The 15,333-nt window shown below is 40.6% G+C and overlaps 1 protein-coding gene across 1 annotated transcript; it reads left to right on the plus strand.

Moving 5' to 3' along the window:
• Positions 1–363: 363 nt before the first annotated feature.
• LOC137533524 (olfactory receptor 6N2-like) lies at positions 364–8,778 on the plus strand. The gene is made up of 3 exons (XM_068254898.1): positions 364–460; positions 3,822–3,828; positions 7,821–8,778. The coding sequence occupies exons 1-3, from the start codon at positions 364–366 to the stop codon at positions 8,776–8,778; spliced, it is 1,062 nt and encodes a 353-aa protein (XP_068110999.1).
• Positions 8,779–15,333: the final 6,555 nt, after the last annotated feature.

The following is a 15,333-nucleotide window of genomic DNA, read 5'->3' on the forward strand; positions in this document are numbered from 1 at the left end:
TATATGGGGGAATGGGAGAAAAGAGTACAAGAGATGGAGTTGTATGATAAAGTAGTGACCTGGTCAAGATTTATCGATGACCTATTCTTTGTGTGGAGAGATTCAGAAGAATCACTGAGGCAATTCTGTGGAGAACTAAATAAAGTATGGCCGGAGATCAACATAACAATAAACATGAGTAGGGAGAAGGTGGACTTTTTAGACCTACAGATTAAGAAAGAGAAAAATAAACTAACCACAAAAACGTACTTTAAAAGTACAGATAGAAATGGTTATATACCCCTAGGCAGTTGCCACCATACGAACTGGCTAAGAAATATACCGAGAGGCCAGTTTGTAAGGGTGAGACGAAATTGTACCCATATGGAAGATTACCTGCAACAAAGTGAAATCATCCTCAAGAGGTTTCTGGAAAAGGGATATGATGAACAACAACTCAGAGTAGAAAGGGCACGAGCAGGTGAAGTCTCGAGACAACAATTGTTGGTAGATGAACCCAGAGGGAAAACTAACAACAAGGAATATTCAATCATTTTAGACTACAATCATCAATATAGGGAATTTGAGAGAATAATTAGAAAAAACTGGAATATTATTCAAGCTGATGGAGTGCTGCAGAAGGTCTTACCACAGAAGCCCCAGTTTGTCTACAGAAAGGCCCCAACGTTGAAATCTACCCTAGTAGCAAGTTGCATAGAACCCCCAAGAATAACAGCAGGTGATCTGCTCGGGCAGAAGGGATTCTTCCCGTGTAGAAGTTGCCTGGGATGTAGAGAAGCCAATGGAGTAAGGGGACAGCAAATTATATCAAGAAACACAGGGAAAAGCTACAAAATTGAGCAATGTATCACCTGCAGGACAAAGGGGGTAGTATACGTGCTATGGTGTCCATGTGGGCTAGAATATATAGGACGGACCACCAGAGAATTGTTTAAACGGATTAGAGAGCATGTCAACAATATTAAAAAAGGTTTAGAGAGCCATAGTGTGTCCAATCATTTTAGGATTCACCATAATAAAGATCCAGCAGGCTTGAAGTTTATGGCTCTGGAAAAGTATATGAAGAAGTGGAGAGGGTCCAATCTGACCAAGGAAATATCAAGAGCTGAGGGGAGATGGATCTTTAACCTAAGAACTATGACCCCGTATGGGCTGAATATCGAATTCGATCTAAATTGTCATATTGCCAATGATTAAGGAAGATGATAAGGAATATATATGAATATTAAGAAGATGCACTTTATAGAAGATGAGATGATAATGGGAATATAGAGTAAATAGATAATGTGATAAAGATTAATTGGAACAATGCACGAAGCACTTTTTAGTCAAATATTTTGTATAATAAATAAAATTGCACTTAGCACCACCCAAAGAAATTCACAGTGAGGAAGGATCTTTTTTAAACAAATTGAATTGATGGTTATTAGAGAGTGGAGTCGCAAAGAGGAGTTATTAAACCAGCACTTTAAGAGATTACAGTTTATGAGAGTTAATATATAGCACTAGGCACTTTAATTAATATTATGGAGCACTATAAAAATATGAATTACATAGGACAAGATTTAAAATGAGATCCAATTCACTAATGGAAAAATAAGATAAAAAGTAATTATGGAGAAATAAACATAGAAAGGAGACACTATGCTAAATGGCCACAAGATGGGGCACTACAGGTATATAGACACATAGTAGAAGGAAACTTTTCAACACAAGAGGTTACGAGATAGATCGACATACGGGGTCAGTAGAAGGGTGATAGAGGGAATAACATAGCCTGAGAAATTGTAAGAATATGTATAGTTGTGAATGTGTACTGTATTTTAAATATGTTTTATATGGTCTTTATGAAATACTGTAAACAATGCCCATCCGCGCGAAATGGAGCCAGTCCTCCAATCAGGAGACGGCAGGGACTATGTATGCAGACGTCAGGCGTCAGGAGGCGAAACCCCTGATGAGTCTGGCGTGAAGACGAAACGCGCGTAGGGCGGAGCTGTACGTTTGACGTCGCACAGGATCGAGAGGCGCACGGACCGGCCGGTCAACAGTGAAGCGTCTAAGGATATACCCTGCGAGGAGGCGTGAAGGCGGAACGGGAGGACGCGGAAGTGTCGGAGCGAACCCGGGAGCCAGACGGATGGGCATTGGCATCCACCTGTATGATACGCATAGAGTGCTTCAGGAGGCGTAAGTGCAATAGTTTGGCTGCGCACCGAGGCATTGTTGTCAGTAATACGCTATATGCGTCTTCTTGTTTTTATGTTTTTGAGCAACATTTTAGTGAAAATAAATGGAAAGCCCTTGCTAGAGGCTTGTTTGAACTACTGAGGATCGTTGAAGTGATTGGAGTAAAAAGCGCAGTATCCACCTGTATATGTAGGTGGGCTACATCTGGTGAGCAGCGTGGCATGCAGATTGGTGCGGGAACACGATCAGCGGGTGGTGTTGCACGATTGGAGTGTGTATAGCACTGGAATTACCTTATTTGAACTGTACTACTCTATGTGGAGCTCTTTTTTTTCCTTATAGGAACAAGTGAATACATTGATATGCTTAAGATCCACCTGAAAAACTGAGGTGGTAACAATCTGGTGAGCATCTAGTGAGAGGGGACGAGGGATAAGTGTATGACACCGGGGGAGCACAAGACACTGGTGTTATTTGGGGGGCATAGAACTTGAACAATACTGCCCTATGTGGAGTGTGTTTTTTATTGCAGGATTGGAGAGCGCAGCAGTACAATTGAACTATAAGGCACACTAATCGGCTTAGTGCCGGTTAGTGAATCAAGGCCAATATGTGCTCTCAGCAACCAAACAGTAACAGTGCAGCACCATATCTGAGGAGATCTGTAAATAGTAAAAAAGAAATGTTTTTTTTTGTAAGGGACAATAAATGACCTCAATTCACTAAGGTTAACTCCTGTCTTTAATAACTCTTCTGAGCTGTTTTACAGTTATCACCATGGTGATATAATTGTGATAACTGTAAAACAGCTCTGAAGAGTTATTAAAGACAGGAGTTAACCTTAGTGAATTGAGGCCAATTTGGCGCTTCATTTTTAGAGCAAAGAGGAAGTCCAGGGTTTAGGTCTGCTTTAAATATTAGGCAATTACCAGCTGTGCATTTTTAGTCACATTCATGTACACACATCATCATTAACTTTTTTTGCCAACAAATCCATTACAGGTTGTTCTGGTAACATTAAAGAGACAATAAAGCGAAAAAAAAATATGATATAATAATTTGCATGTGTAGTACAGCTAAGAAATAACACATTAAGAGCAGATACATAAGTCTAATATTGTTTTCAGTACAGGAAGAGTTAAGAAACTCCAGTTGTTATCTATGCAAAAAAGCCATTGAGCTCCACGACTTTCAGGCTAGATTCACAGTGGGACGTTGCGTTTTGATGCCACGTTAAAGTCGCACCGCAAGCTTACAACGCAACGCGCCCAAAAAGTGGCAACGCAGCGTTACCGTCGCATACAGCAGATACAGTAAAAAATACAGGCAATGAAAAGTATGCATCCAAGTCATTACTGAGCATGTGCAAACAGTCCAACGCAGCTAATAACGTGTATAACGCACTGCATGCAGTACTTTTACTTAACGTGCAGCGTTAGTCACTAACGTAACGTGTGCACTGTGAATGGGGCATTGATTTTTCATTGCAGTGAGTTATTCTGCGTTAAATGCTGTTTTAACGTGCGACTTTAACGTCCCACTGTGAACTTAGCCTCAAAGTCACAGAGAACTCTGTCCTTTGAAGCTTGTTATTGCAACTGTCAGTCATTGTATCTTCTTTTTCTCTCCAGAGGACAGGTCAGTAGTTCACAAGACTGCTCTGTAAAAAAACATTTAAAATGCTGAGTAGTGTGTAAACTGCAAATATTAGAGAATGATGCAATGTTATAAAAAACACTATATAACTGAAAATAAAAATAGGAGAATATTTTCTTTGCAACTAATCTTCTAGCAATTATCCGTACTACACAACCGATTCATGATATCATTTTTTTTTCACTTCAATGTCTCTTTAAAATAAAGTTCCAGCTCTTGATATGTGTATACAACTACAGATGCAGAATCCTAAATTTACTAACGTTTCAGCAGTCCTCACACTGATCCCTGTGACAAAAGATTCATATTTGTTGCTAGCCCACTATTGACAGCTATCAGTTATAACTGGAGGCAGTACATATAAGCTTGTTTACCTCAGCTATCAATTCTTGGCATTTATTTATTATCTTCATTTGTCAAATTTGATTCTCCCATTAATCCGATTCTCAGATCTACTGGGATTTTTATCCTTTAACTAATTATTAAGCGTAAGCTCCACACTGCATTATCTTTATCTATAAATCTCCTACTGGTGATTATCCCCAAACACCAATTATATGTTCCTTTCTTATAAAAAGGCTATTGAACTAGGATTTTAACAACCACATACAGAAATGGTGAATGACTTATCTTTATTCATATCATATTATTATAATTTAAGCGTACTATTTAATAAGAAAAAAAACCCCATAGAATACAAACATCACTGTTAGCAGAACTCAAGTAAGATGAATTAATTTTTATTTAGTTGTTATAAAGTTAAATGATTTATTTATTTGTCTGCTTAATTTGATTTATTCTGTCTTTGGATGGAAATAGCCCAGGACTAAAATACTGTAAAATGCATAGAAATCAAATACTTCATAGGATCAAATGTTTAACTGATTGATATTTATAGTGCTTGGAGATGCGTTATTTTTTTTTAGCTTATGGAAACAACTAACTATAAATATTTGTTGAGTCTATTATTAAACTGACTTTTTTTCATATTTACAAACTTCATTTTTTAATACTTTAAATTTTATCTAAGCCTGTCTGAACTGCACATTTCAAAAATAATGTGATAATTGAGATGAGGGGCTTGATTCACAAAAGAGTGCTAACTGATAGCACAGACGTTTTCGCGTGAATTTTCGCATTGCGCGCGATCGTGAATTTACGCGCAAAACAATAACGGTTTCGTGCGCAAACGTGAATTTTCACAAGCAAACGATATCGTTTCCGCGCAAAAAAATCATGTTTGCATGCAAAACCGTTAGCGTCTCGCACGAAAATTCGTGATTGCGCGCAATACGAAAACGGCCGTGCTATCAGTTAGCACTCTTTTGTGAATGAAGCCCGATGTCACCTACTGATAATGATAAATGAATTTAAAATATATGCACTGAACAAGAGCTTTTTATTTAATTTACTAATCAAATATGGTAAAATATAGCACATAAAGGCCCATATGCAATTCGCTTTTTCACCTGAATTTTCTCCTAGGTGATATTTTATCAACTTGTAAATAAAATACATTTTAAATCCCCAGCAAGCAAGAAAATACTCAAAATAATTTTCATAGTAGTTTTTCAATTACTTGTTGGTACTTTTTTAATTGCAAAATGCTGAAAAATTATTTTAAATACAAGATGAAAAATTATCTCCTAAGATAAAACTCTTTGAAAAAATTAATTGCATATGGGCCAAAATGTTTTTCCAAAATAATTTGCAGGCTAATAAACAACTGTTCAATATTACTGAGATCTTAAAAGCACTGCATATGTATTTGAAACCATAAAGACAAGCTGTGTGAAAGATAAGATATAAATCTACTGTATTTTCTAAAAGTAATATACCACATAGGCTACAAAAGGTCAGCTGCTGTGTTTTTAACTTATCAACATCACATTAAGGTCCATATGCAATTCACTTTTTCTCCTACGTTTTCTCCTAAATTATATTTTCACACCTTACAGTATCAATAAAATTCCTTTTAAAAACACTTAGGCATCTTTCACAGTGCGACGTTAAAGTCACGCATTCGAAAATGCACACTAACGCACAGAAATACAGTCTGTGTGACATTCACAGTGCACACGTTGCGTTTGTGTGTAACGTGTAGCATTATTAGACAGTGCTGCATGCTGTGCGTTATTCACGTTATTAGCTGCGTTGGACTGTTGGCACATGCTCAGTAATGACTTGGAAGCATACTTTTCATTGCCTGTATGTTCTACTATATGCAACGATAACGGGGCATTAAGTTGCGTTGTGAGTTTTTTTGGACAATGCCTTGTTTAAAGTCGCGAGTTTGCGTTGCGACTTTAACGTTGCATCAAAATGCAACGTCCCACTCTGAAAGTAGCTTCAATGACAACTGGACATATATATATATATATATATATATGTCCAGTATAGTTGTGGAGAGCGCACCACCAGTTTGTTACTAAATGAGGCAAATGTGGTATCATTTTAACCGAGGCGAGTTGTATAATACATTTTGGTGTGTTTTAAAGCTTAAGTTGGACCCATGTCACACAAAAAAAGGAAGGGACAAACTCAATCCAGCATAAAAAATTCATTTTCAAAATTATGATCAAACTTGGGAAAGTTTTAGCAAAACTCAGGGGTGCTCGGATAACCCTTTTTAAAATCCGAATTGATTCGGATCCGGATACCTAGAAATCTGGATCCGAATCGGATATCCGAATCCGAACGTCGTGGTATCCGAATAGAATCGGATATCCGAACCCATTATTATATTTTTGCAAATAAGGTTTTGCAATCATCAATAGTGTACAGTGAGAAAGCAAAAAAAAAAAGACACCTTTATTTCCAAATACAATATTGTCAACATACATTGTACTAGGAACATAGTTACATAGTTACATACTTATTTTGGTTGAAAAAAGACATACGTCCATCGAGTTCAACCAGTACAAAGTACAACTCCAGCCCGTCCCCCACATACCCCTGTTGATCCAGAGGAAGGCGAAAAAACCCTTACAAGGCATGGTCCAATTAGCCCCAAAAGGGAAAAATTCCTTCCCGACTCCAGATGGCAATCAGATAAAATCCCTGGATCAACATCATTAGGCATTACCTAGTAATTGTAGCCATGGATGTTTTTCAACGCAAGGAAAGCATCTAAGCCCCCTTTAAATGCAGGTATAGAGTTTGCCATAACGACTTCCTGTGGCAATGCATTCCACATCTTAATCACTCTTACTGTAAAGAACCATTTCCTAAATAAATGGCTAAACCGTTTTTCCTCCATGCGCAGATCATGTCCTCTAGTCCTTTGAGTAGGCCTTGGGACAAAAAGCTCATCCGCCAAGCTATTATATTGCCCTCTGATGTATTTATACATGTTAATTAGATCTCCTCTAAGGCGTCTTTTCTCTAGACTAAATAAACCCAGTTTATCTAACCTTTCTTGCTAAGCGAGACCTTCCATCCCACGTATCAATTTTGTTGCTCGTCTCTGCACCTGCTCTAAAACTGCAATATCTTTTTTGTAATGTGGTAATCTAAATGTTGTAATAACCAGGATGGATTAGCAAATACAATGTGTTTGTTTAACATATAGTTAGCACTGTTTATTGTAAAGCTATAATAGATGTAAATGAAGAAATATTGTGTTTTTTTTCTATTTTTTCCCTTATTTTTAGAGAAGAGAGGCTCAATACACGCAAGTAATTTATGATATATCCCTTCCCCATTGGCTATTCAAGGATGATATTAACATTCAAAGGAGTTTCTAAAACTGGTTCCCCCTGACTTGTATTTAGAGAGTATTCAACAGTTACTTACAGGACAGAAATGTTTGCAACAGGCAAAACTACAATTGCAAAAACTAGTAAAAAATAAAGCAATAAAAGGACTGGATTTCAGTCTGGCCTTATTGAGAAGAACAATGTTCCATTTGCGTCAATGAAACAACATGTTGAATTAATATTATACAATGATAACCATTTACTTATGTTTCTTAGGTTTGGTTTTACTATACAAGCAATGCAAAACATTACCAGTCCTGGAGTGAAAGAATTTTTTCTGGTGGGATTTGCCAGCTTACAAAAATTTCACAATGTAATATTTTATGTTGTTCTTCTAGCCTATATTATATGTATCCTTGGAAACATTTGTGTAATCATTTTAGTTAGGACTCATGCTACCCTTCACACCCCAATGTATTTTTTCATAACCACATTTGCTGTTTTAGAAATCTTGTTTGTCTCTGTAACTATTCCAAAGATATTATCAGTTCTCATTAAAGCTGATAACAGCATATCTGTGATTGGCTGCTTTACACAGACCTATATGTTACATGCTTTAGGAGAAACGGAATGCTTTCTGCTAGCATTAATGGTGTTTGATCGATACTTGGCTATTAACAGACCACTGCATTATTCAACAGTTATGAGCAATACATTTTGCTATAAGTTAACTGTGCTTCCATGGCTGGCTGGATTCATAATATCCTTTATACAATCAATCTGCACAATTTGTCTGGACTACTGCGGACCTAATGAAATTGACCAGCTCTTTTGTGACATGGCGCCACTGCAAAATTTAGCATGTTCTGATCCACGTATCAGCAATTTTGCCACCATGTCAGCCGCCATTACCACTGTTCTGTGTCCATTCATTATAATAGCAGTTCTATATATTAAAATAATTAAAATTATTCTGCAGATCAAAAGTGATGCAGGAAAAAAGAAAGCATTTTCGACTTGTTCATCCCATCTTATTGTAGCCTGTATGTTTTATTGCACAGTCATTATTGTCTATATCCGGCCAAAAGGCAGTCACTATGACAAGTTCCTTGCTCTTATGTATACGGTTGTTACTCCTATGCTAAACCCATACATTTACACTCTAAGGAATACGGAAGTAAAGAATGCTTTTAAAAGGATAATTAAGTCTCTTCAAAAGAAAGCATACAAATGAAAAAAGAGTGCAGAGGGAAAAAAAATATATAAAATATATATATACATATATATATATATATACCGTATATTCCGGCGTATAAGACGACTGGGCGTATAAGACGACCCCCCAACTTTTCCAGTTAAAATATAGAGTTTGGGATATGCTCGCCGTATAAGACTACCTCTCTTCCAAACCACACCAAATTAAAATAAAAATGAAAAAATCATGTACTGGTGCTGTGTATGAACAGATACTGGTGCTGTACTGTATGTGTTACCCAGTATATAACAGTATATAGTCAATTGACTTGTTGCATTAGTCAACTCTCCTTAAGTAGACTGGTTAGCTCTCCTTGTCTACCTGTTTATCAGAGCGGTATGGAAGAATAGATTGCGCTCCCTCAGCAGGGAGATCTGAGATGCAGTACCAGGATAGGGCGTATCACCCGCCATCAATGACACCTGGCGTATAAGACGACCCCAAACTTTTCAGAATATTTTCAAGGGTTAAAAAGTAGTCTTATATGCAGGAATATACAGTATATATATATATATATATATATATATATATACGCAGGAATATACAGTATATATATATATATATATATATATATATATATATATATATATATATATATATATATATATATATATATATATATATATATATACACATATATATATATATACAGGATCTTCTCAAAAAATTAGCATATTGTGATAAAGTTCATTATTTTCTGTAATGCACTGATAAACTTTAGACTTTCATATATTTTAGATTCATTACACACAACTGAAGTAGTTCAAAGCCTTTTATTGTTTTAATATTGATGATTTTGGCATACAGCTCATGAAAACCCAAAATTCCTATCTCAAAAAATTAACATATCATGAAAAGGTTCTCTAAACGAGCTCCTAACCTAATCATCTGAATCAACTAATTAACTCTAAACTCCTGCAAAAGATTCCTGAGGCTTTTAAAAACTCCCAGCCTGATTCATTACTCAAAACCGCAATCATGGGTAAGACTGCCGACCTGACTGCTGTCCAGAAGGCCATCATTGACACCCTCAAGCAGGAGGGTAAGACAGAGAAAGACATTTCTGAACGAATAGGCTGTTCCCAGAGTGCTGTATCAAGGCACCTCAGTGGGAAGTCTGTGGGAAGGAAAAAGTGTGGCAGAAAACGCTGCACAATGAGAAGAGGTGACCGGACCCTGAGGAAGATTGTGGAGAAGGACCGATTACAGACCTTGGGGGACCTGCGGAAGCAGTGGACTGAGTCTGGAGTAGAAACATCCAGAGCCACCGTGTACAGGCATGTACAGGAAATGGGCTACAGGTGCCGCATTCCCCAGGTAAAGCCACTTTTGAACCAGAAACAGCGGCAGAAGCGCCTGACCTGTACTTGACACCGGACTTCAGGCATTTTGGCATTTCCCTCTCCCCAGCCTTCCTCCAGACTCTGGCACCTTGATTTCCGAATGACGTACAAATGTTGCTTTTATCCGAAAAAAGTACTTTGGACCACTGAGCAACAGTCCAGTGCTGCTTCTCTGTAGCCCAGGTCAGGCGCTTCTGCCGCTGTTTCTGGTTCAAAAGTGGCTTTACCTGGGGAATGGGCATTTCCTGTACATGCCTGTATACGGTGGCTCTGGATGTTTCTACTCCAGACTCAGTCCACTGCTTCCGCAGGTCCCCCAAGGTCTGGAATTGGTCCTTCTCCACAATCTTCCTCAGGGTCCGGTCTCCTCTTCTCGTTGTGCAGCGTTTTCTGCCACACTTTTTCCTTCCCACAGACTTCCCACTGAGGTGCCTTGATACAGCACTCTGGGAACAGCCTATTCGTTCAGAAATGTCTTTCTGTGTCTTACCCTCTTGCTTGAGGGTGTCAATGATGGCCTTCTGGACAGCAGTCAGGTCGGCAGTCTTACCCATGATTGCGGTTTTGAGTAATGAACCAGGCTGGGAGTTTTTAAAAGCCTCAGGAATCTTTTGCAGGTGTTTAGAGTTAATTAGTTGATTCAGATGATTAGGTTAAGAGCTCGTTCAGAGAACCTTTTCATGATATGCTAATTTTTTGAGATAGGAATTTTGGGTTTTCATGAGCTGTATGCCAAAATCATCAATATTAAAACAATAAAAGGCTTTGAACTACTTCAGTTGTGTGTAATGAATCTAAAATATATGAAAGTCTAAAGTGTATCAGTACATTACAGAAAATAATGAACTTTATCACAATATGCTAATTTTTTGAGAAGATCCTGTAGTAGCCGATGGCCCTGGTTTGCCCTGGCATGTATTTGGCTGGTGTTGGCTCCACCCACTTTTTCTAACCCTAACACACAATTACTCAATTATGCAATGACCTAGTCTGTGAGCTTTGCAGTCTTTGGCATCAATAATTTGCTCTGAAATAAATCAAATCTGATAGGCTGTGGGTGGCTTCACCCTCTTTTCTGAATTTGAACTTCAGTCACCCAATGACCAACTGTACCTGGTTTGAGACTTCAGCCAATAATAGTGCAAGAATGGCAGCAATTAAATACTCCCCTTGAAAATCAATAGGTGTATTTTGATTGGCTTTTGTAGGCCCCACCCACTTTTATGAATAATAATCACAGTCACCCAGTGAGCAACTGTGCAAAGTTTTACAAATTAGCAGTGTAAAAATGGCTGCAGTTTACATTTTCCCAGTGAAATTTGTATTTGTCTCCACCCACTGATGACCTGGCGTTGCCTGGGTATGTATTTGCAGGGCGCTCATCAGGAATCCGGATATCTGTGTAACCCGTATATCCGAACTTTTTTACGCTATCCGATTCGGATTCCAGATTTTTTTTTAATCTGGTTATCTATCTGTGGATATTTGGCTGCATAACCCGGATATCCGCGGATATAGCAGATATCCTGATCCGAAATACTGTAACTAAGGAGCTGACGTCATGGAACCAATCAGAGGGCTCCCAGCAGAAGCCCTAGCAACCAATCACAGAGGGGAACCCTGGCCAGCCCCACTTGACTTCATTGAGCCAATCAGAGGGCTCCCAGCCTAAACCCTGACACCCAATCACAGAAAGGAACACTGGCCAGCCCCCCTGTATAATAAGGAGGGCTGCCATGATAAGACGTCTTAGCTTGCTGAATGCTCACTGAGAGACATGCTCCCGTGCTGGTGGCCTAGCAACTATGTACACAGTTATAAACCTAAAGCTGTTCGGTGATTAACCCCTTCACTACTATCCCTACACTATTGTTAAATCGTTAATTAGCTTGATTGATGTCATTGTATGACAGATAGTCAGAGTGTGTGCTCCAGTGCTGCTGGGCCAAGGGCTGTACACAGTGATAAGCTGTTCACATGCCAAGTGCCACATGACACGTGCCAAGTGCCACGTGACACGTGCCAAGTGCCGACCCGAGTGACAGTCAGACAGCAGAGGATAAGACACTAGTGCACACTAACTGTCACACTGCCACTGCTCACAGCACAGCAGTTCTGTAGAAAGCGAACACACTTGCCATGTATCACGTGGCATTTGCCAAGTGTCACGTGGCACTTGCCACGTGTCGTGTGGCACTTTGCCACGTGGCATGTGGCACGTGACACGTGCCAAGTGCCACGTGACACGTAGTGTTGGGCGAACAGTGTTCGCCACTGTTCGGGTTCTGCAGAACATCACCCTGTTCGGGTGATGTTCGAGTTCGGCCGAACACCTGACGGTGCTCGGCCAAACCGTTCGGCCATATGGCCGAACTAAGAGCGCATGGCCGAACGTTCCCCGAACGTTCGGCTAGCGCTGTGATTGGCCGAACGGGTCACGTGGTTCGGACCCGAACGCGCTCTGATTGGCCGAACTGTCACGTGGTTCGGGTAAATAAATACCCGAACCACGTCATATCTCCGCCATTTGTCTGTGGGTTTAGCTTTGGGTAGGCAGGCAGGGTAGTTCGCGCTCCAGCCACGCTAGCCAGGGTCCCCCCCAGTCATTGTGTGTCGCTGCTGGGAATAGTAGTACACCGCTCGCTCAGCATTCTGTTTACTGCCACTCTGTGTACCTCGCTCAGCCACACTATATAGCATTCTGTTTACTGCCACTCTGTGTCTGCTGGGAATAGTAGTACACCGCTTGCACAGCCACACTATATAGCATTCTGTTTACTGCCACTCTGTGTACCTCGCTCAGCCACACTATATAGCATTCTGTTTACTGCCACTCTGTGTCTGCTGGGAATAGTGGTACACCGCTCGCTCAGCCACACTATATAGCATTCTGTTCACTGTTCTGTGTCTGCTTGGAATAGTGGTACACCGCTCGTTCAGCCACACTATATAGCATTCTGTGTACTGTTCTGTGTCTGCTGGGAACAGTAGTACACCGCTCGTTCAGCCACACTATATAGCATTCTGTGTACTGTTCTGTGTCTGCTGGGAACAGTAGTACACCGCTCGCTCAGCCACACTATATAGCATTCTGTTCACTGTTCTGTGTCTGCTGGGAATAGTGGTACACCGCTCGCTCAGCCACACTATATAGCATTCTGTTCACTGTTCTGTGTCTGCTGGGAATAGTGGTACACCGCTCGCTCAGCCACACTATATAGCATTCTGTTTACTGTTCTGTGTCTGCTGGGAATAGTGGTACACCGCTCGCTCATCCACACTATATAGCATTCTGTTCACTGTTCTGTGTCTGCTGGGAATAGTGGTACACCGCTCGCTCAGCCACACTATATAGCATTCTGTTCACTGTTCTGTGTCTGCTGGGAATAGTGGTACACCGCTCGCTCAGCCACACTATATAGCATTCTGTTTACTGCCACTCTGTGTACCTCGCTCAGCCACACTATATAGCATTCTGTTTACTGCCACTCTGTGTCTGCTGGGAATAGTGGTACACCGCTCGCTCAGCCACACTATATAGCATTCTGTTCACTGTTCTGTGTCTGCTTGGAATAGTGGTACACCGCTCGCTCAGCCACACTATATAGCATTCTGTTTACTGTTCTGTGTCTGCTGGGAATAGTGGTACACCGCTCGCTCAGCCACACTATATAGCATTCTGTTCACTGTTCTGTGTCTGCTGGGAATAGTGGTACACCGCTCGCTCAGCCACACTATATAGCATTCTGTTTACTGTTCTGTGTCTGCTGGGAACAGTAGTACACCGCTCGCTCAGCCAGAGTATATAGCATTGTGTTTACTGCCACTCTGTGTACACCGCTCAACCAGACTATATACCATTGTTTACTGACACTCTGTGTACACCACTCAGCCACACTATATACCATTGTTTACTGACACTCTGTGTACACCGCTCAGCCAGACTATATACCATTGTTTACTGCCACTCTGATTCTGCTGGGAACAGTAGTACACCGCTCGCTCAGCCAGACTATATACCATTGTTTACTGACACTCTGTGTACACCGCTCAGCCAGACTATATACCATTGTTTACTGACACTCTGTGTACACCACTCAGCCACACTATATACCATTGTTTACTGACACTCTGTGTACACCGCTCAGCCAGACTATATACCATTGTTTACTGCCACTCTGATTCTGCTGGGAACAGTAGTACACCGCTCGCTCAGCCAGACTATATACCATTGTTTACTGACACTATATAGCAGACTATATAGCATTGTGTGTACACCGCTCAGCCAGACTATATACCATTGTTTACTGACACTCTGTGTACACCGCTCAGCCAGACTATATACCATTGTTTACTGCCACTCTGATTCTGCTGGGAACAGTAGTACACCGCTCGCTCAGCCAGACTATATACCATTGTTTACTGACACTCTGTGTACACCGCTCAGCCAGACTATATACCATTGTTTACTGACACTATATAGCAGACTATATAGCATTGTGTGTACACCGCTCAGCCAGACTATATACCATTGTTTACTGACACTCTGTGTACACCGCTCAGCCAGACTATATACCATTGTTTACTGCCACTCTGATTCTGCTGGGAACAGTAGTACACCGCTCGCTCAGCCAGACTATATACCATTGTTTACTGACACTCTATGTACACCGCTCAGCCAGACTATATACCATTGTTTACTGCCACTCTGATTCTGCTGGGAACAGTAGTACACCGCTCGCTCAGCCAGACTATATACCATTGTTTACTGACACTCTATGTACACCGCTCAGCCAGACTATATACCATTGTTTACTGCCACTCTGATTCTGCTGGGAACAGTAGTACACCGCTCGCTCAGCCAGACTATATAGCATTGTGTTTACTGCCACTCTGTGTACACCGCTCAGCCACACTATATAGCATTGCGTACTCTGCCAGTCAGTGTGTATATTGCTGGGATCAGTAATACTCCACTCACCGTCAACCACTATATGAGCTCAACATGAGTTCCCCAGAGACCTCCGCTGTGAGCAGCACTCCCAACAACAGCAACAGCCAACGCCCCACGCAAGCTATAACATCCACCCCAGCAGCCAGTGGTCAGCAGCAGCCCTCCCCGGAGGAGAACGTTGTGTCCATCAGTCCGTCGCCAGAGCGATTAATGAGGGCTGCCATTGAGGAGATGATG

Source organism: Hyperolius riggenbachi, chromosome 9, assembly GCF_040937935.1.
Source record: "Hyperolius riggenbachi isolate aHypRig1 chromosome 9, aHypRig1.pri, whole genome shotgun sequence".
NCBI lineage: Eukaryota > Metazoa > Chordata > Amphibia > Anura > Hyperoliidae > Hyperolius > Hyperolius riggenbachi.

Coding starts and splice junctions, on each gene's coding strand:
- LOC137533524 (XM_068254898.1), top strand. CDS start 364: ATGGAAGATTACCTGCAACAAAGTGAAATCATCCTCAAGAGGTTTCTG.